At 54.8% G+C, this 19,842-nt stretch overlaps 1 protein-coding gene across 28 annotated transcripts; it reads right to left on the bottom strand.

Moving 5' to 3' along the window:
* Positions 1-2,843: 2,843 nt before the first annotated feature.
* On the bottom strand, positions 2,844-18,942 carry ROBO3 (roundabout guidance receptor 3). Of its 28 annotated transcripts, none has more exons than XR_012423849.1 (28): positions 18,637-18,942; positions 15,243-15,569; positions 14,763-14,920; positions 14,259-14,379; positions 14,024-14,162; positions 13,599-13,726; positions 13,188-13,312; positions 11,767-11,938; positions 11,231-11,436; positions 10,931-11,012; positions 10,460-10,625; positions 10,086-10,252; positions 9,423-9,544; positions 9,006-9,231; positions 8,669-8,790; positions 8,224-8,395; positions 7,766-8,085; positions 7,163-7,186; positions 7,038-7,080; positions 6,689-6,828; positions 6,219-6,413; positions 5,914-6,052; positions 5,535-5,747; positions 4,958-5,109; positions 4,725-4,835; positions 4,353-4,514; positions 3,697-3,881; positions 2,844-3,071 (listed from the first exon to the last, which is right to left on the bottom strand). XR_012423849.1 is itself a non-coding variant. In XM_045370814.2 (28 exons), exons 1-28 carry the CDS (start codon positions 18,794-18,796, stop codon positions 2,966-2,968), a joined length of 4,374 nt encoding a protein of 1,457 aa, XP_045226749.2. In that variant the 5' UTR covers positions 18,797-18,942; the 3' UTR covers positions 2,844-2,965. The 28 variants fall into 28 exon arrangements, 26 of the variants coding, with proteins under 26 accessions (XP_045226749.2, XP_045226744.2, XP_073871623.1 ...); XM_045370814.2 differs by having other exon boundaries at positions 3,697-3,970; positions 6,689-6,864; positions 7,900-8,085; XM_045370809.2 differs by having other exon boundaries at positions 6,689-6,864; positions 7,900-8,085.
* Positions 18,943-19,842: the final 900 nt, after the last annotated feature.

Here is a 19,842-nt window from a genome sequence, read left to right as displayed (position 1 = left end):
CATTCCTCGGAGCACCATTTTTAGGGGAGCACCTGGAGAGATGGCAAGAGTTTCCTGCGTTAGGTAGGGATCAGGCATTCATTGACACTCAGGGAGAACACATTTCTGTTCTGCAATTAAAGGAAGAATAGGTTCATCCACCAAATTTTAAGCAGAATATAGGAAGGGCAGGGGTAGGAAGTTTCAGGGTCTGCTGGTCCTGGCAACTTATATTACCGCCAGGTCCGGGGCCCGTCTGCCTGCGCACAGTGAATCAATCACTGTGACAAGTTTTGCAAAATAGGAAAGATTTATGTGCAAGACTGCTGAGTGAGGACGTGGGAGAACAGCTCTCAAATCCACCTCCCCAAGATAAGCCTTAGGGATATTTATGGCTGAGGGAAGTGGGATAGTCTAAGGCATGGGGAAGGGTGATTGGGAGTGGGGAAAATTTAAGTAATAGGTTCGTTCTGCCCAAGTGTAGTTGGGGTTCATGGCATTTCATAAGGATATATGTGTAGAAAATTGTTGTGCTGGCTGGGCACGGTGGCTCACGCCTGTAATCCCAGCACTTTGGGAGGTGGAGGTAGGCAGATCACAAGGTCAGGAGATTGAGACCATCCTGGCTAACACGGGTGGTCCCCGTGTTAGTAGAAACCCCATATCTACTAAAAAAGAAATACAAAAAATTATCCGGGCATGGTGGCAGGCGCCCATAGTCCCAGCTACTCAGGAAGCTGAGGCAGGAGAATGGCACGAACCTGGCAGGTGGAGCTTGCAGTGAGTGGAGATTACACCACTGCACTCCAGCCTGGGTGACGGAGAGAGACTCGGTCTCAAAAAAAAAAAAAAAAAAAAAGAAAGAAAAGAAAGAAAGAAAAGAAAATGGTTGTGTTGTGATCTGAGGGTGGAGTTTTTGGCCCTCTGATGTCAAAAGGCCACCCCTGGAGTACTTGCAGAGGTCTAGTTGAAAGGTCGGTGGTCTCGATCGGTTTGTGCTGGACAAGAGCTGTCCCAAGTTCCTGAAAAATGACTGTAGCGCCATTCTCATGGTGACCTATGAATGTTATCCATAAAGTAGCCGGTGAAGATTGTTTCCTTCAGCTACCAAAGCCTTGTGCGTCATGGAAAAAGGGAAAAACCAAAAAGCAAGCAGGCCAGGCCGACTTGATCAAATTAACCCCTTGATTTCACCCATCCTGAGGAGACAACTGCTTTCAGCCATCCCAGATGGTTTCTTAAAATAGACAAAGTTGCTAAACTCCACAAAAGGCAGAAACACCTGTCACAGTTGGCTTGGGAACACCCTTCAAAGAAAAAAACAGAACAGAGAGACGAACCTCCAAGCAGGACTTCCAGGGCCTGAGCCACAGGAGGCGCTGGAGGGCAGGCAGGCCTGCATCTTCCTCCCTTGGCGGGAAATTTCGGTCAGGGGCAGAATCCACAAGTTGGTGGAGGGGATGCTACAGAGCATGACAGGGCCGCAGGAAGCAGAGCTTAAAAGGAGGTACTCATCCCTCAAACCCAGCAGCTCTACTTGGAGGCCACTGGGAGTTGAGAGGCTGAGTGAGGCAGGACCATGGGGACTGGGGGCTTCCTGAATCACATTAATCAGAACAGTCTGGGCCAGATTTTTGTGGTCTCAGGAGGAAGAATCAGTGTTCCACATACACATCCGTTCCTCTGTATTTGCTTTTCGTTTTCTGGATTTTGTGAGGCGGTGGGGGGTGGGGGTTGTTTTGGGTTTTTTTTTTTTTTTTTTTTTTTTTTTAGCTTCCTGGTAAAATTCCTTTTGAAAACATTCCAACCCTGTTTGCCAGACTGAAAGGGACAGAGAGATTTGTACACTTATAGGTCAAAGGGGCAGACGAGGTCAGGGCCTGGGCCTGGAGGGCAGCCGCCAAGCCCAGAGAGTCCAGGGAAGTCACTGAGTCAAGGGTAGAGCAAGTGAGAAGGAACAAAACCTCAGGTCACCAGTGAGTACACGGGATGCGGGGCAGGAGGTGACGAGGACCATGGCAGTCACCACAAAAAAGTCTTAACAGTTCTGTGCCTGTCAACCCAATCACATCTGGGCCCAGCAAGAGGTGCCTGTTTGTCCTCTGTGACGGAGTCAGAGGGTTTGAAAAAGCATGCTCTTCCTTCTTGCCTGGGGTTTCTCCCATAAGCTCCTCCTTTCTTTGAGTTTTTCAAGATAGTTTTTTGTGAGGGGTGTATTTTCTTGTGGGAAAGTAGATCCCAGAGGAGGGCACTAAAGAAGGGCCTGGCTTGACCTTCCAGAGGTAGAACATGTGTCTTATTACTGGGCATTTGGAAAGTCTATGGTTGTAACTCGGGGACAGTGAGCTTCTTACTCCTTTAAGAAGCAGGACAGTACAGTCCCCACCTAGTGTTTTTTCGTTTTTTTTGTGTTTGTTTGTTTGTTTGCTTGTTTGTTTGTTTTTGAGATAGGGTCTCACTCTGTCACCCAGGATGAAGTCCAGTGGCACAATCATAGCTCACTATAACCTCTAACACCTGGGTTTAGGCAATACTACTGCCTCAGCTTCCCAAGCAGATAGAATGACAGGTGCACACAACCGTACCTGGCTAATTTATTTATGTATTTAGTTAGTTAGTGTGTGTGTAGACACAAGGTCTTGCTAGGTTGCCCAGGCTGGTCTTAAACTCCTGGGCTCAAGTGATCCTCCTGCCTCAGCCTCCTGAAGTGCTGGGATTACAGGTGTGAGCCATTGTGCCTAACTTAGTACTTTTGACAGAGTGGAAAGGGAAGCAGAAGCTACCAGTGTGTGCTGATATATAGGACCCTGTAGTCGCCTTCTTCCCAGCCTTCTGCACAGAACCAGACAGACATGGCCCCGGGCTCTGATCAGACTCTTTTTATTGTTTTGTTTTTTATAAACAAGTCTCAGGTAGAAAGAGAAAGAAAGGGAGGAGCTAGCTCTCTGCCTTCTCAGTCAATTGAAATCGTGGAAACCAATGGGCTTCAGTTAGCCCCACTCATCACTGCTGGGAGGGAAAAGACATCCCTACTACCCTTCCCTGTGGCACTCCTGATATTCTCAATGCCCCAACAAGGGTCATCTTGGTTCCTAGGGAGACAGAGAGATGCTGTTTTGTAAAACCCTGGCCCAGGGCAAACAAGTCCAAGAGGGGTTCGGGCTTTCTCTCTCCTAACCCAGTTCTCCTATGGTGACCCAGACTCCTCGATTATGTATCATCTTGTCCTTACCCCTTGTCATTTCTTTTGTTTTGTGTTGTTTTGTTTGAGACAGAGTCTCGCTCTGTCGCCCAGGCTGGAGAGCAGTGGTGTGATCATGGCTCACTGCAGCCTTGACTGCCCAGGCTCAAGCTATCCTCCCACCTCAAGCCTGCAGAGTAGCTGGGACTACAGGAGCACACCACCACGCCCAGCTAATTTTGTATTTTTTTTTTTGTAGAGATGGGATTTCACCATATTGCCCAGGCTAATCTCGAACTCCTGAGCTCAAGGGATCCACCCGCCTCGGTCTCCCAAAGTGCTAGGATTACAGGCATGAGCCACCACACTCAGTCCCCTTGTCACTTCTACAGGATTCCTCCCTCCCCCTCACTCTCTCGATCCCCTCCTTTTGACACTCCTCTACAAGCCCTTGCCTACCTTCCTGTTTTCCTTACCCCTTGGTCCACCCTTCCCTAGTCCTCTCCCCTCATTTTTCTGCAATCTATAGCCCCTACCTCTCGGCGTTTCTGTCCCGGCCTTTGGCTCTGGCTCCGGCTCCGACTCCGGCTCCGGCCAGGGCCCCGGGATCCCCTAGAGCTGCTGGAGCCCCTGGAAGAGTTGCTGCCAGCCGTGGAACAGGTGCTGGTGCCCTGGCCCCGGGAAAGGAAGCTCGGTCTGCTGTACGGGAGCCAGGCCTCTTCTGCAGCACAAGAGCGAAAGGCAGCCGGGTGCAGGCAGGGAGCAGAACTTCCCTGTCACCCACCTGCCACCCTGACCACAAGCGCAGCTCTGGAAGAAGATGGAAGGGCAGGCACAGAGCTCAGCCAGCCTGGGGCTGAGGAGCAGCAGAGTGCCTGGCACATGGCCTTGACATCACGGGTACTCAGAACACTGCGGGGAAGCTCCCAATCAGAGGGAGCCTTGTAGGGAGCGGGGACAGAGCACCTAGACCCCAGTCCTCTCATCTGGGCTTCCATCCTGGGAATGAACACAACTTGGGACTTCATGGGATTGTGCTCAGAGAGAGCTAGAGAGACAGGGGAGTTTGATGTGGATCAAATGCATGGACCTAACTAAAGGGAGGGCTGAGCTGGTCTACTATCAGACCCCAGTCCCAAAGCCCACAGTCTCTGGTGGCAGCAGCCCTCCTGCCTGCCCTGGCCCTGCTTACCATCCGGGTGGGGACCCCTCTGGGCTGCCAGGGGCATGGCCTGTACCACTTTCCTCTCTCCACTGCGCTCCCGCTCCAGGGAAGACATGCTGCCTGCTGCCCTCAGCTCTAGGGCCCAGCTCGCCTCTTCCTCTGGCGGTGGCAAGGGTGGTGGGGGCAAGTCTGGGGAGGGAGCTGTTTTCAGTGGAGCCTCCTGCCACTCCTGTCACTATCTTTCTCTTACCTGCATTCCCTGGCACCAGGAGGCTGCCAACGAACAGCCCAAGATTGGGGTTCACCTGTTCCCTCCTCCAGCCCCCAGAGTGCACCCTTGGTTTCCTGCCTGTCCCCCCACCATTTCTGTCACCATCTCCCAGGTGCATCCTCCCTCACCCCCAGGACTGTTCTCCCTCCTGTAGGGAAGAGCCTTGGGTTTCTTCCGGAATCGAGCACGGGGTCCTTGAAGTGGGGGAGTCATCTCCCCATTCCCCTGCCAGGTTCTGCCTGTAGCATTAGGAGACGGGAAGAGGAACGGGTAAGGGCAAAGATCAGGAAAGGGGCCTAAGGTGAAGGGGAAGCAAGCACTGGAGGGGGTCAGGGGACAAAAGGAGGTTGTACAGACTTACCTGGGGCACTGCTGGCTATGCTAGGGGCAGGACTGGGGCTGAGGTGGGGCAAGGCTGCAGAGCCAGCACCCAGGCCAGCAGGCCTCCCTTCACGGATGCCCAGCATGGGCTGGGATACACTGAGAGGGGAACTCGGCCCAAGGGGCACCCTCCTGCAATGACAGGAGGCCTCAGCATCTGTTCCCTCCACAAAACCTGAGTGCCTACTATGGGCCTGGCACTGTGGTAGACACCCAGCCTAACAGATAAATGAGACACAACCCGTCCCCCCATAAGTCCTCCCAAGCTAGAGAAGCATGAGGAGAGCCATATCTGAAATGTCTCAGGAAGCTTGCTGACCACTCCAGCGAGAGCCAGTCTAATGGGCATGAGAGATCTTGTCAGCCTCCCTATTCCTGTCCAAATTACACTTCCACCCTGACACAGCCCTGAGACTTCTGTACCCCAGATCCATCCATCCATCCATCCATCCATCCATCCATCCATCCATCCCTCCCTCCCTCCCTCCACTCAGTCATCTACTGAGTAGATATGTGTAGAGGGCTTGCAATGAGTGAGGTACTATATACCTCCCTACCTGGGCATCTGGTGGAGATGGGGCATGTCAGTTGGGGGCTGGGGAGGGTCAGGAGGTGAGGGGGTAAGAGTGGCTGTGGACTGCTGTCCATAGGAGGGTGTGGGAGAGGGGGTTTCCCTTCGGGATGGAGTGACCAGGCACCCTCCACTGGAGCTGGGCTCCGTCAGGTGGCTTCTCTCAGGCATTGGCGGGCACCACTCCTCTGGCTCTGAGCTAGTGTCAAAGAGGCAGAAGAGAAGGAAAGGGCTGAGTTGCTTCCATACTTTCCCTTTGGCCTCCCTGCTGCCCCTTCCCCTTCCTCTGCCGGCCTCTCTGCATCCCCCAGCAGCCCATGGTCTGGCCGCAGGTGTGTGGGCCTGGAAGCAGGGAGCATCCCTACCTGCCCTCCAGCTCCTCCTCGGGCCCCTCTAGGCAGCTCAGTTCACAAGAAGGAGGAGGTGGGGGCAGGGCTTCTGGCCAGTTGAGAGAGGGCATCTGCACAGGTTTCCCCAGAAGCTTCACTCTGCCTCCCTTGGCTCCTGAGGAGAATAGGATGGGGACACCCGGACAACAGGCAGGAAAGAGCCAGAGATGAGACGGGTCAGAAGGAAGTGCCAGGCTAGGTGCTAGAGGGTCAGGGAGGAGGATCCTCTTTGGGAATACCCTGGTCAGGGCTAAACGGGGTTTCAGGAGTTGGAGTCATACCACTGTCCCCCTGGCTCCACTCTGGAGGAGCATACTGGCTCCAGGGGCCCGCATCCCCTGAGGGATGTTGGGGGAAGCCCCCATGGAAGGTCTGCAGCTCCTCCCCCGCTGGGTCAATGGTGCTGTAGACAGGACCCTCGCCCGGGGCGGCCGTGCCCCGGGCCGTCTGAGCCAGATACAGGGAGATTCCTGCTTCTGCAGAGAAGGAGGGAGGCCCGGGGGACAGAGACAGAAAAATAGAGGACAACAGAATGGAGGGCAAAGGGAGATCCCACGGGATCAACTTTGTCCTCCACACAAGCCTTACATCCTAAACCAGGGTGGAGGTAGGTCAGAGAGGCTCCCCCAGCTCACATCCTCCCCAGGGACTGACCAACCTCAGAGAGACTGGGCTCCCAGGCGCCCTTCAGTTTGCCCCAGTAGTCGGGAGAAGTGTGCTGAAGCCAGATGAGGGAATGAGAACTCCTCACCATTGTAATATCTGTCGTCCGGGTCAGGATTGCTGGGGCAGCAGCTTCCCCTGGGTTCCTGGGCTGAGGGGCTTCGAGATGGGTGGGGCCACGAATCTGCCAGCCATGGGTAGGGGGCGGGGCCAAGGCCCATGGGTGGCCTGAGTGAGAGCAGGTGAGCGTTGGGGACGGAGCGCCTGAAGAGGCCAGCAAAGGAAAGGGAGGTGGCGATATTTGGGAGTCGCGGGACAGTGGCGGTGGCGTTGGGGTGGGAAGTGGCCATGCTCCCTCCACCTGGGGCGGCAGCGGGGAGGAAGAAGAGTGGCCTCTCGGTGGAGGTCATCCTGGGGAGATGGGCTAAGAGAATTACCTGGAACTGGCTCCAGAGAGGCCCTCTGAGTGCGGGAAGGACACTGGGGAAAATGAAGGGGAGAATGTGTGAGAGAAGGGCCCTTCCTGGGGGGTCTGAACCCCAATGGGGCAGAGATGGCTTACCTGCCGGTGTGTAGGCAAAAGAGGCTTCCAGAAAGGAACCCGTGGGAGAAAGAAGAGGGGAAATGAGGAGAAGGGTCAGAAATACCCCTATACTTGTCCACTCCTCGGCCCCGGTCCCAGTTCCACCACTCAGGCTACACCCTGGATCGATTTCATCAGAATTTCTGGGGGGTGGGACTCAGGTATCGGTATTTTTCTCAAGCTCCCCAAGTGATTCCTATGTATAGCCGACCGAGATTGAAAACCACTGACCTCAGACACCTCAGATTCTCTCCAGAGACGTCCCTTACTAGGGAGTAGCAGAACTCGGGTCGCCTCTTTTCAGGGAGCCCCGCCTTTCCATTCAGATCCCGCCTCTCAATTTACTGCCTGGGATCCTGGCCACACCCCCTCTAGCCAGGCCCCGCCCCCCGCCCTTGGAGTGGGCTTTCCGTCCGCGAACTTGCCCCTTCTTTATGGAGACGGTTGCAAAGCCTGGCCTCCTTGCGGCGTCTTAGGGGCAAAAGTCACCCCTCTCCTCAGATCAGGTCCCGCCCCGTCTTGGCCCGCAACTCTTCCCAGTCCTGGCAGCAACTCGAGCCGCCCCGCGTATCCCACCCCTACCCAAGAGGCTGAACTCCAGGTGAGACCCCTTCCTCCCGACCCGGTCCTCACTCGCCAGCGGCTAAGCCCCTGCCCCTCCCCATGGCCCGCCTGGCTCCCTCCTGGCTCCGTCCGCTCAGGGGCCGGGCGCTCACCCGTGTAGTGGCTGAGCTCTTTGCGCTGTTTCCGGCGCCGGTAGAGGGCGGCGCAGAGCCCGAGCAGTAGCGCCCCGCAGGCGGCGCCGCTGCCCGCGAGGAAGGCGGGCTTCCGCAGCACCCTCGCTAGCCGCTCCGCCAGCCCGGCGCCCACCTCCAGCCCGGGCTCCAGGTCCGGCGGGGACGCTGTGGGGGTCAGAGAGGTGAGGGGAGGAGGGGCGCGAAACCCTGGAACTGGGAAAGAGTCATTCTCGACCTGGCAGGCACAGCTACCCCAGTTGGGGGCTTGCCACGATCCCCAGCACTGCCCTCCGGTGGACTCACGCAGCTGCACCAGCACCGGGGCACTGGCCACGCCCACGCCTGCGCTGGTGGCCGCCGCGACCAGGGTTCGATAGAGGAGACCGGGCACCAGTCCTCGGAGCATTGCGGAGCGTGCCCCGCCTGCTGCAGACCGATTGAGGTGAAAGCGGCTCTCATTGCCCAGGCACCAGATCTAGGGAGGCCGAGTCCCGGATTTAGAGTCAGAAATGGGGTTCTTAGCCTCACCGGCAAACTTAAGGCTTCAAATGGTAGAGGAGCCTTAGACAGATGTAATGTAATTCAACCTGGAAACAACACTTGGAAACCTCTCTCTTCTCCCCTAAACTCATCCCCAACCCTAAAGCCAAACCTATAATAGATTTCCTCCACCCTAATTCTAGCCACTAGTTCCTCCCTCTCCCTCCCAGCCTGGCCCTCCCATCCAGTCCCTTCTCAGTCCCTCTACCTGGTACTCCGTGATGACCCCATTTTGCTGGGAGGGGAGTGGAGGTTCCCAGGTCACAGTGATACTGCTGTTGCCATCACCCCCCAAGGCCACCGCCACTCCCTGGGGGGGGCCACTGGGGGCTGGGCCAGGGTAGAGCATGGTGAGAAGGACACAAATAGCCATTGCAAGCTGCCCCTCCTACCCCAACATTCCCTGTTCTTACATCTTAGGGAACTGAGAGCCATTCCTCCTCCCCACCCACTCACCCTGCTCTCATCCTGCAAATTTTCATCCCCCCTCCACCCCCACCCTTTCTTCCCGCTTGTCCATCCATCTGTTCGGTGGCCCTCCTTACCCTCCTCAGGAATGCTCCTGGTCACAGAGAGGCTTTCAGCTCCCAGCCCCTCCTGGCCTTGGGCTTGCACCTTGATCTGGATTTGGGTCCCTGGAGGGAGTCCTCTTAGCACAGTGCTTTGCTGGCTTGGGGACTGTAGGTCCAACATTGTCCAGCTTCCTCTGTCAGGGCCTGCTACCCTCCAAGACACCCGGAAACCTTGCACCAGCTGGACTGGGCCATCCACCTGTGGGAGACAGGACAAGGCACACCAGAGGGGGATGCTGGGGCCATACAGGCCCTCCAGGCCCAGCCCCTCCTCCACTCATGCGGCCTTCCCCAGCCACTCACTTCCCACTCTCCCATACTCACACTTGGAGGCCCTCATGTGCCTCATAATCTTCCCCACCCTGAATCTCCTCCCCATACCACACTCACAATCCAGGACACCTGCAGGGTCCGGGGTCCCAGCACTATGGGCTCCTGCAGGCGCACAGCCACTTCAGCCAGTCCCTGCTGGCCTCTCCATGGGTCCTCCACTGGCCTAGAGGGACTGCTGTCTGTTGACCAAAGAACCCACTCAGCAGAGGCCACCAGGGACAGGGAGACACGACTGAGAGTGTGTTCGTGTCCTACCTCTGCCCTGCTCCACTTAGTAGAGCACACCCCATGGTCAGGAGGGGACTGGTCAGGGCAATAGCTTCCAGATGTGGGCCTCGGTGTCCAGCTAGCATAACTACACATGCATCCTTTAAAGGCCTCAGTTCCTCATCTCTAAGATGAAGATGGCCCCTCCATGGTCCCTTCTGGTCTTAATAATCTATATTATTTATGGGTGAAAGGCTCAGAAGTCAGAAGCTGCCAAAATGCATGAATACCTCTCTCTTTCCTTCTTCCCTCCTCCCCTCTCCCTGCCTTCCTCCTCCCTTGTCTCTTCTATGAGAGGCAAATGTGATCTCCTATTCCAGGCCGGGCCACCAGTATAGACCTGGCATAGCAGGAAAGAACTTTATGAACTGCCATGGTGTCATGGTTTTGGGGGAGAGGGATGCTCTACGATGTAACATTTCATGCCCATGAGCCCAGGGACTCTGACCTTACCCTGTGTACGGACAGGCTCAGAGACAGGGCTGGGATCACTGAGGCCCCAGGTTCCCACTGCTCGAACCAGAAACACGTAGATGGTGTTGGGCTGCAGACCACTGACTGTGTGTGTCTCCAGCTGCACGCCATCTGCCACAGTACGCCACGTGTTGCCAGCTGCTGGGCTACAACAGGAAGGAGATGACAGGGTTGCCTAAGCCAGGAACTCCCAACCTGCCTACTCCATCTCATCCACTCTCTATGAACCACCATTGTGTCTTCCCCTTGGGAGAGGGTATTGGAGAACCCCGCCTCACAATAGCAAAGACCCTAAGGGTATAGGATCCCCTCCTTTTAACTCTCCAGGTTTGCGTTCAAAACTGTCTCCATACCTGAAAGCCTCTATCACATAAGATGTGACTGCAGCCCCAGTCTGTGGGTTGGGCTCCCAGGTCAGGGTAATGCTGTTCTTGGTGATCTCAGTGACCACTGGCTGAGAGGGTGGCCCCGGAGGGGTACTGGGTTCTGTAGGGGGGTCTGGTGATACTCCCCAATCTTCTGCAGTGGGAGATAATCTTTAAGTAGAAGGATAGGAAAAGGATAACCCTAGTGGAACCTGTCTCCTTCCCAGGGGAGCTATGGAGCTCTGAGCAGTGGTGATGGTCAGAGTGGGCTATAGTATACGAACCCCTACTCACATCTGCCTCCCATGGGCACCACTACTGTCCTCCTCATCCTCACCACCGTAACCATGGCATTTGTGACATAAAGTTAATCCCAGAGTTTGAGGGGGTATTGACTCCTTGTTGAAGCAGGTTTGGAGGAAGGTATTATCAAAATAAGGGAACAAAGAAAAAACTCACCCCGCATCTTAAGCCAGCCACTCCATGTGGCTTCCCCTATGGAACTCTTGGCCACACAGCTGTAGAAGCCCATGTCCATCTCCTGTAAGAGAGGGCAGAGCACTGGCAAACAGAGTGCAGCAAGATCCAGTGAGGGAGTGGAGGCGGGTAGCAGAAGGATGGGAAGATGTTGGACACTGGGTGCTCTGAGAGAACAGAGGGGTAAAGATGGGGCTACAGGCCCAGTGAGTACTTACTTGTGTAAGGAATGTGGAGCAGATAGCCATTCTCAGCTACTAGGGCCCCAGGGATGACACTCACCTGCACGTTGGCAATGTACAGGGTACCGTTGGCCATTGGCTTGAACTGGAGGTCATCCCCCTGCAGCCACTGCCCATCCTTCTTCCATCGGACACTGGGTTGAGGGTTCCCAGTCACTCTGCATGGCAGCCACACGGAGGAGCCAAGCACCAGCGTCTGATTGGCTGGTCCCTGGAGGATGACAGGAGGCAGCCCATCCAAAGAGGCTGAGAGAGGAAGACCGTGTGCACCTCAGGGGAGGAGCTTAGGGCCTGGCGGCCAGCCCCTTGTCCTCATTCTCCACTCCTTCACCCTCCCTCCCCCACCCTCCGAAACTTCTGGTGATCAGAGGGGGCTTTGATAATCATCTAAGTCTCTGCCCAGGACGAGCCATTATTAGTGGCTTCTGCTGCTGGTTTCCAAACTTCAAGGACATGCCTCAGGAACACACCTTTCCTCTTGCAGACATAGTATATAGACTCCAAGAGAAACACACCACTTTAGGCCATTATTTCCTCCCAAGCCATGGGTCCAGCCCTATCTCCATGGGCACGTACCTCCTTTTATCTGCAGCAAGGCCTTGGCCAGGATGCTGCCAGCCACACTGACAGCCTGGCACACATAGTACCCAGCATCCCCACGCTGCACCGCAGTGATGTTGAGTTGGCCTCTTGGAGAGACTGAGAAGCGCCCTGTTGGCTGAAGTGACTGACTGGGGAAAAGCAGGACCTGGAGACAGAGCAAGGAACCAGGGTAGGGAATGAGCAGGCAACTGGGCAGGGAGAGGTTCCCATTCCTGTCAATCTCAAAATTCAGAGAATTCCTAAGATTCTAGTTCATTGTCTGTCTCCAGCAGTGATGTGACCTTGGGCAAAGTAGTTAAATTTATTCACAAAATAAATCAGGGAATTGTATTCAACAGTTTCCGAGTCTACTTCCCAGCTCTGTGACTTACTAGTTGGGAAACCCTGAACAAGCTATTTAACCTGTTTCCCAAATTTGACGTTTAGAGGATAGTTAGAAAGATCACATGAAGGAATCATATGAAAGTCTTCTAACACATTGTGGTAAACACATTCCTCTTCTTCCTGCTTTAACGATTTTCATTAGATAGATCCATGGAAGATAATCCATTAGATTAGATAGGGAGGCAGGTTTGGGCCTCAGGATAAAGGGCGCCATGCCGAGACCTGACTAACACCTGCTTCACCCGCTACTAACCATCACCGTTTTTATTCGGGTGAGAATCTAATTGGAATTCAGCAGTCCCAGGTGCTAGAAAAGATGTTAGAAAATTGTGGCTGTCGATTTGGAATGAGGTAGCAGGTTGCCTTGTTTTCCAGCAGAGTGGAGCTTGTCATACTTATTTTATCTTGCTGACCCTGTTTCCAGTAGCAAAATTCCTACCCTTCCTTTAGAGAGAGTTATTTATGTTGTAACTTCAGTTAATGTTCATTCTGCTTCTGGATTTTGAGATTTGTTTGCAAGGTTCAAAAGGAATGACTGTGAGCTCTCCCTTGTGAAAGTCCCTTGTGGCCACTATAAATAGAAGAGCAAGTAATTTTCTACCCTGAGCAGCTTTGGTTCAATAGTGTTTCCAGAACAGTGTGTTATGTCCAAAGCCAAAGCTCAAGGCGTCTAAAGGAGGAGAGAGAAATCGAGTTTGTTACATCCTCAGGATAGCCTTGCCAGAAACAGAAAGATTCTCTAAGAAACTACCATCCAGGACTCTTCTCTACCACCTAAGTGTATTATTATCATTTATTAAAAAGTGTCCCAATGTGTTCCAGGCCTTTTATATTCATTATGTTATTTAATCCTCTCAAATAACCTGCAAGGGTTTCTGGGGGCTCCCAAAGATAAAACAGAAGTCCCACAGAGAAGTTTGCAGAATGTAGAGGGAGGGAGGCTGAGCTGCGGAGGGAGGTTGAGCCACAGAGGAAGGCTGATGGGAAGCTCCTTGGAGATGGCCACCCACCTGACTCCCCTCCTTCTGCCAGAAGATGGCAGGTGGGGGGTTTCCTTTGGTCTCACACTGGAAAGCCACGCTCTCTCCAGGAGCTGCCATCTGGTCCTGGGGCTGGGTCACCAACTGGGGTGGGACTGGGAAGGGAAGATGAGAAAAAGAAACAGGGAGTCAGAGGCACTAAGAAAGGAGACTGCAGGAACAGGAGAAAGAAGCTCCAGCTTAGCTCAAGTGTATAGGAGCAGATATCCATCTCTTCCTGCCCAGCCTGTTTAGCGTTCTCCTCCTCCCACTCCTTGCAGAAGTCTCAGGTGTCCCACCCACATGCCCTGCTCTGCCCTTTCTCCCTCAGTCTCCTGCCAACCATCCTCCTTCTTCCCTCCTACCATTCCTGCTGCAGGCAGTCCCAAGCACAGCCCTCACCGTGAACACTGAGGGAGCCAGATGCTTCAGCGCGGCCCACACTGTTCTCCGCCACACAGGTGTAGGTTCCCTCATCTTCGGCACTCACAGGCCCAATCCAAAGGCTGTGGTCACTCCGGATCTCATACCTGCTCCACTCCCCACCCCAGGCTGGGTTGGCCACAGCTATAGACCCCTTCTCTCTCCCCCAGGACAGACACCAGGGTCAAGGTACATAAAGACAGGCAGGACCCAGCAGGGACAGAAGCTGGTTACCCATGGACAAATCAATGGAGGTAGGGACTGGATAGGACTGGGGCCACAGGCTCTAGGGAACAGACTTCTCTGTGCTCTCAAGTGACAATGTGCCTGCCTTCCAGTTTTCTAGGGCAGAATAATCTCTTGATCAGGTTGGGTCTTCCTATAGGCAGAAGAGGGCCTCTCACCTGCCTGTGGGCAGTTCCCCATCCTCCTTGCGCCAGTGTAGACGAGGTGGGGGATCTCCCTTCACCTCACATAGGAAATTCACAGGGGCATCAGCCAGGACCACCTGATTCACTGGTCTGCGCAGGAATGAGGGACGCTCTATGGAGTGGTAGTGAATGAACAGTCAGGGTGTCTGTAGGGCTACTTACTCTCCAGGCTACCTGTTCCCATAATTTCAAAATTCCCTGTGCCTACCCAGGACCACGACTTCAGCTGCCGCACTCTCCCGTTCTCCCGCCATGTTGGAGGCCACGCACACATACATGCCTGCATCGCTCTTGAGTGTATGTGACATCATCAGCTTCCCTCTACGGATCTGCAGAGTAATAATGGTAACTTTGGTCCGTTTCAGCTATCACAGTGTATATATATATATATATGGTGTATATGTGTGTATATACATATGTATAGTTTATTTGATCCTCACAGCAAGCTGATAAAGATGGCCAAGGAAGCTGACCCACGTATCACATGGGAAGTTCCTGGGGCATCATGCCCCGCCCCCTTTTTTATACCAATTCAATCTTCCTTATCCCTCACTGTATTGTTGACTCTTAGTCTCTGGTGAACTACTTCCCTGATCTCAATCTCCAGCCTTGAAACCTCCAAGGCCCTTCCTGGGCCTTTGAGCTTTGTCCCAGGCCCCTACCCTATTTCCCCTCTCCTGGTGGGATCCCCAGTCATAATCCCGCCCCTCACCGTGATCCTTCCTTCCTCTTCCTTGAGTCTTGCACCGTCCTTCCTCCAGGACACGGAAGGCTCCGGGTGGCCGCGGGGGGGCGCGCATTCCAGTACTGTTGGCTCCCCCACTGCCACCACCACGTTTCCAGGAGACTGCCGGAAATCCTCACGGAGGACTGGATGGGGCGGGGGGCGGGGAAGAATAAGCAGGGTGTAAAGTGACGTAACTGGCTGAGTACACAAGGAAAGTGTTGTCTTGAGAGGGGGTTGATCACCGCAGACTGGAATTCGTTCCCAGGTGAGAAAATACCAGCCTGGAGTCAGATCCACCTCCTTCTCTGGCCGTGGTGTGGCTATTAGAGATCAAAGGTCGCGGTCCCAAAGGAGGATGCTGAATGGGCTGAGGTCGTTGAGGCTGGTTCTGGGTCTGATTGCCCAGTGCCCTCCCGCCTACCCTGGGCTGTGGAAGCAACCAGCTGACGATCAGCTGACTCTCACCTGCCACTTCCAGCGAGGCGTTTCTGCTCGCTGCTGCCCCCAGGTAGTTGCGAGCCACGCAAGTGTAGACACCTTCGTCCGGCCGCGCGCGGCGCCCGTGCACGATGCGCGGGAAAAAGAGGGCGCCGCTGGGCAGCAGCAGGCGGTGCGCACGCGGGTCCTCGCGCACAGTGGCCACACGCGCCCCGTTCTTGTACCACTCAATGTTGGGTCGGGGTCGGCCCTCAGCGCGACAGGGCAACGTGGCGGGCTCGCCTCGGGAGACCAGCAGATCTGGCGGCTGCTCCACGATGCGGGGCATAGCGTCCTCCGGTCCTACCGTTGACCCTGGGGACAGGGGGTGACGCAGAGGGCTCAGACCCGGACATTGTGGGGGCAGATTGAGGCTCCAGAGGGAAAGATAATCCTCTGGTCGTCCCTTCTCCTGTGCTTCTCTGCTGGAGCTCAGTCCCCGCCCCCACCCCCACCCCCTCCCCGCCTACCCTCTCCCTCTGCAGGATCCAATATCTCCCTATTGGCAGATGTTCCGCATTCCTGGTCTCAAAAGAAGATGCCTACGGACAGGCTGGTTAGTAGAGGAATCGGGACATAAACTTCTAGGCCGGCTTTCTGGACCACTTAGAGACCTCCATCTCCTCTCCTGCCAAGTTTAAGCGGGAGTGGCTGAACCACCACTTGAAGAGTAGACCCCTCCCTCACTTCCTACCCACTGGTTTCCATCTCCTACCTGCACTGGTTCACGGATCGTCTTTGCTCAGTGAACGACCACAAACTGTGCACTGGAGCCAACAATTGGTGACCTCTGCAAGGTCCCAGCCCAGTGAAATTGGGAATGTGGACTGGCCTGGGATCCCTTATGAAAGGGAAGACGGGAGTGATAGGGCCGGGACTAGAAGGGCTTGTCAACCTGGATTCTATGAGTCGCACAGAGTCCTTCTTACTGACACCCCGGATAATCATGCTTCATTTCAAGTGTCCTGTGAAATCACAGGAATTGAACTCAAAGAGCAGTAGAAATATTAGTAAGTCTCCTTTTCCTGAGAGGTGCATAGTTTCCAATAGATTAGCCTACTGATTGATGTTCCTCTACTTTCCCTGCTCACTCGAATCAGTTCATCCACATATTCTATCCCACCTGTCACTTGGCCTGCAGACTTTGGCCTGTTTCGCCTTCTGCACTAGGGTTTGGGATCCCGGAGCCTGTTATACTCCGGCAGGCTCAGCCTCTAGTCCAGCCAACAAAAGTGGATTTGTAACCCGTGGCGGCCAGTAGGTGCCACTGCAGCCTTGAATAATCTGGTGTAAAATAACCAGGGACCACTTCAAGCATCTGTTCTGCCCGCTGCCCCCTCCCCTCCTACCCTGTTCCAAAATCTGCAGGAACCTCCCGGTTCCAGCCCACGTGTGAGTTGGGTTTCATTTCCGCCCCTCCTCTTAGAAGTTCTGTTGTAGACAAAGCTGGACAGGCTGACCAGTGCTGGGGCTGCCCTGAGAAGTTTATTTTAATTGCCTGTAGTCAAGAAGATCGATTTCTGTCCCACTTGAGAGAATAATTTTCTCCATCTCCCTTCCAATTGGAAATCTCTGCTTTTCACCCGTCTCTTCTCCTCCATCTCCTCCCATTCCCAATTTTGGAACACCCCGTGGTGAGCAACACTGGAGTGACTGAGAGCTCAGGTGTTGGTGTTGAACCAACCAGGGCTGGAATCTCAGACTTTGACCCTTCCTAGCTGTAAGAACTTGGGCAAATTATTTAACTTCTCTGAGTCTTAGTTTCTTTATTTGTGATGTGGGAGTAGTGATAGGGTTGCTCTAAGACCATAATGTATGTAAGGCATTGGGGGATAAATGTTACTACTCTGCCATTATTTAAGGGCTTGTATTCCCAGCATATGCACCTTATCTTGGCTCCTACAGTCTCTACCTGAATCGAATTCTACCAGACCCCAATATTCTTTTTTCCCCTTGGTATAGCCCTCAGGTGTAAAGGAAATAGACTGATCTGTTATGGCTAGGTTTTGCTTCATGCTGCTTTTGTGACGATTAGGGCACCATTCACTCTATAAAGCATTTTCTCAGCGGCAAAATGTGTCTGTCAACACCTTCCTTACATACCTCACTAAGTTTTCGAGCTTAGATGAGACCAAGTATGGTGAAAACACTCTGTAAAAGCGCTAAGTGAGCAGAAGCGGGACTCTGCGGGGTGCCAGCGAGAAGGGGTCTGTGCTTAACCTCCTGGGAATCTAGGAGGGTCAAGAGGTTGGAGAATCGGGCTCATCCCCCATCGTCTTCCTCCCCACTCCTTCCATACGGAACACACCCTTCTGGTCGGTCCTTTCCCCCTAATTCCTGTAGACGCAGCTGCAGGCGCCCTTTCCCTGGAATTTCCCCCTACCCTTCCCGGTCTCAGGAGATGCTTCGACTGCAGCCTAATGAATAGCTAATGGCCATGCTAATGAGGCTCTGGGGCTCCTCCCTCAGCACCTGATGTGTCCTACACATAAACACACACATATTGCCCCGGTCTCCTTTCTCTCCACCTTCGAGTCCCCAGCACAGTGCTCGTCACTAGACTCGAGTGGGTCGAGGCAGAGGGATGGGGACCGCGTGCACCTGGAGGGAACCACACGCGAAAGCGCCCGGGAAAGCCGGGGTTGCCGATGCTGCAGGCAGGGGGCGCGCTCCGGCCTCTCCGAATGCTGGCGGCGGCCGGCTCCCGCAGCTTCCCCGCGGCGCTAGGGGAGAGCGCGCTGTCCCAGTCATTTATTAATCGCCGTAATTAGCGGTAACGACCTCGCAGCCAGCTCCGCCCGCCCGCCACAGCTCTGCCGGGGTGGGCCGGCTGAGAGTCCCGCCGCTGAAAGACAAACTTCTAAGTTTCCTTAAAATGATCGCCGCCCCTGTCCCCTCCGTAGCAAACACATCCAGCATTTTGGCTTCCTCTGGTCCTAAGTGAGTTCTTGGGAAACTTCGGGATTCCGAAGACCAGCTGCCTGGGTGGGTCACCGAGTGACCCGGCTTGGCCGAGGCCGGCGGGAGACCGTGCCCCCTCCTCTGCCCTCCCTGCGCTGGGCCCGGGCCTTTCTTAGCTCGGACTTCCCTGCCCGTCACCAGCCACGGTCTTCTCACCTGGGGTGGGCGTTGTAGGGGAAGGGAAGGAGGTGTAAAAAGACTCAGTAGATATCTTCTCCCAAGCCCTCGACCTCCCGCGGGTACCCCCACTCAGGTGCTCCAAGCTCCAAATTATCCCTTAGCCCCCAAGACCCAGGGAGGCGCTGGGAGGCGCCGCTCAATCCTGGACCTCGGGACAGGAGTGATTCTCCTTCTCTTCCACGCCGCCCTCTCACCTCATCCCCATCCCAGGATCCCATATCCCCAAGAGGCAGGGACTCACCGTTGAGTGAGGGATCGCCGGGAGGCAGCAGGGTGTGGTTGAGCGCCGCCAGCGAGGAGTTGAAGCCCAAGAGTAGCTCGCTGGAGTTGGAGATGTCCCCGGCCAGAGAGTCCGCGAACAAGTTCATCTGCAGCAGCGTTTTCAGCAGGTAGCGCAGCATGGTTCGACCCAGCTGGGATCGGGGCGGGGGGCTCGGGGCCCAGCCCCTGGGTCTGAGACCCGCGGGCCGGGTGCCGTAAGCCCCTCCACAGCCTCTGCGCGCTGCGGCAGCCACGGTGCCGCTCTCCTGCCGGCTCGCCTGGGTACGGTCGGTGCCTCCTCATGCCCTCCTCCTTCCCTCGTCCTTCTCTCCACCCCCCAGTGCCGGAGTCCCCTGGGAGCTGGGCAGGCGGAAAGCAGGTGCCACGCCGATCACGGCGTAATTAAGGGATTAATCCACCTCCCTCCACCCTCCCACCCCTACCCCTACAGTCACTATCCGGGCAGGAGACTAGAGTAGCGTGGCACGCGAGTTGGAGTCCCCGCCCCGCGCCCCAAGTCTAGCGTTCTGTTCTGGACGCAGCGAGAGATTGTCCCTTCTTTCTCAAAGCACCTAAGATGAAGGATGAGGCTCTGTCGAACTCTGCCCTTCTGCCCAACTTTAGAACAGGAGTCTGTCCTCTCTTTTCCCTAACCTTATGGAAACTGAGGCAAAGCGCAAGCAATGCTCCTTGCTGCCAAAGCTCTGACTTCCATTCCCTCTCAAGTCTAGGGATTTGGCGACGGAAGTGCAGGAGACTGGGGTGGTTTGCAGCAAGAGTTGGGAGCAGGAAGAGAACTCCAAGACAGGTCCACCTCTCTGCCCTCTGGTCCTCTGTTCTGCAGCCTGGAGGCCAGGGGATGGTGCGGCGCGCCCTGACCCGGGAGTCCTGCTCCAAACGCCCTAATCTAGGAGTTCCTGTAGGAGACCGAAAGCCAGGCAAACCCAGGCAACTGTCATGTGCTTGAATACTTTTACATTACTCTGCTTTGACATTTTTTGTTAAATTGTTTTACGTTTTTGAGGAGACTGAAATGGAACCAAGGATTCTAGGATAAAAACAAAGATAATATTATTTTTGTAAAGGCATGTGGGATTGATGCAAAATTCGTGCAAATCTGTTCAAATCTGATAACAGTCGTCCTTACTGGGGGGCGAGAAGAAAACCATGCACCCCCCTCTCGCCT

This window comes from Macaca fascicularis, chromosome 14, assembly GCF_037993035.2.
Source record: "Macaca fascicularis isolate 582-1 chromosome 14, T2T-MFA8v1.1".
Lineage (NCBI taxonomy): Eukaryota > Metazoa > Chordata > Mammalia > Primates > Cercopithecidae > Macaca > Macaca fascicularis.
The sequence above is the reverse complement of the archived record's forward strand: the minus strand, read 5'-3'. Positions and strand labels throughout refer to the sequence as shown.

What these genes read in the sequence shown, in the direction of transcription:
- ROBO3 (XM_045370814.2), bottom strand. Translation starts at nt 18,796, where the DNA reads ATGCTGCGCTACCTGCTGAAAACGCTGCTGCAGATGAACTTGTTCGCG. An exon ending in TGGCTCCCTCAGTGTTCACG is followed by an intron (nt 13,313 to 13,598) that starts GTGAGGGCTGTG and finishes TTCCCTTCCCAG; the next exon opens with TCCCACCCCAGTTGGTGACC. An exon ending in GGGTCATCACGGAGTACCAG is followed by an intron (nt 8,396 to 8,668) that starts GTAGAGGGACTG and finishes CGGCCTCCCTAG; the next exon opens with ATCTGGTGCCTGGGCAATGA.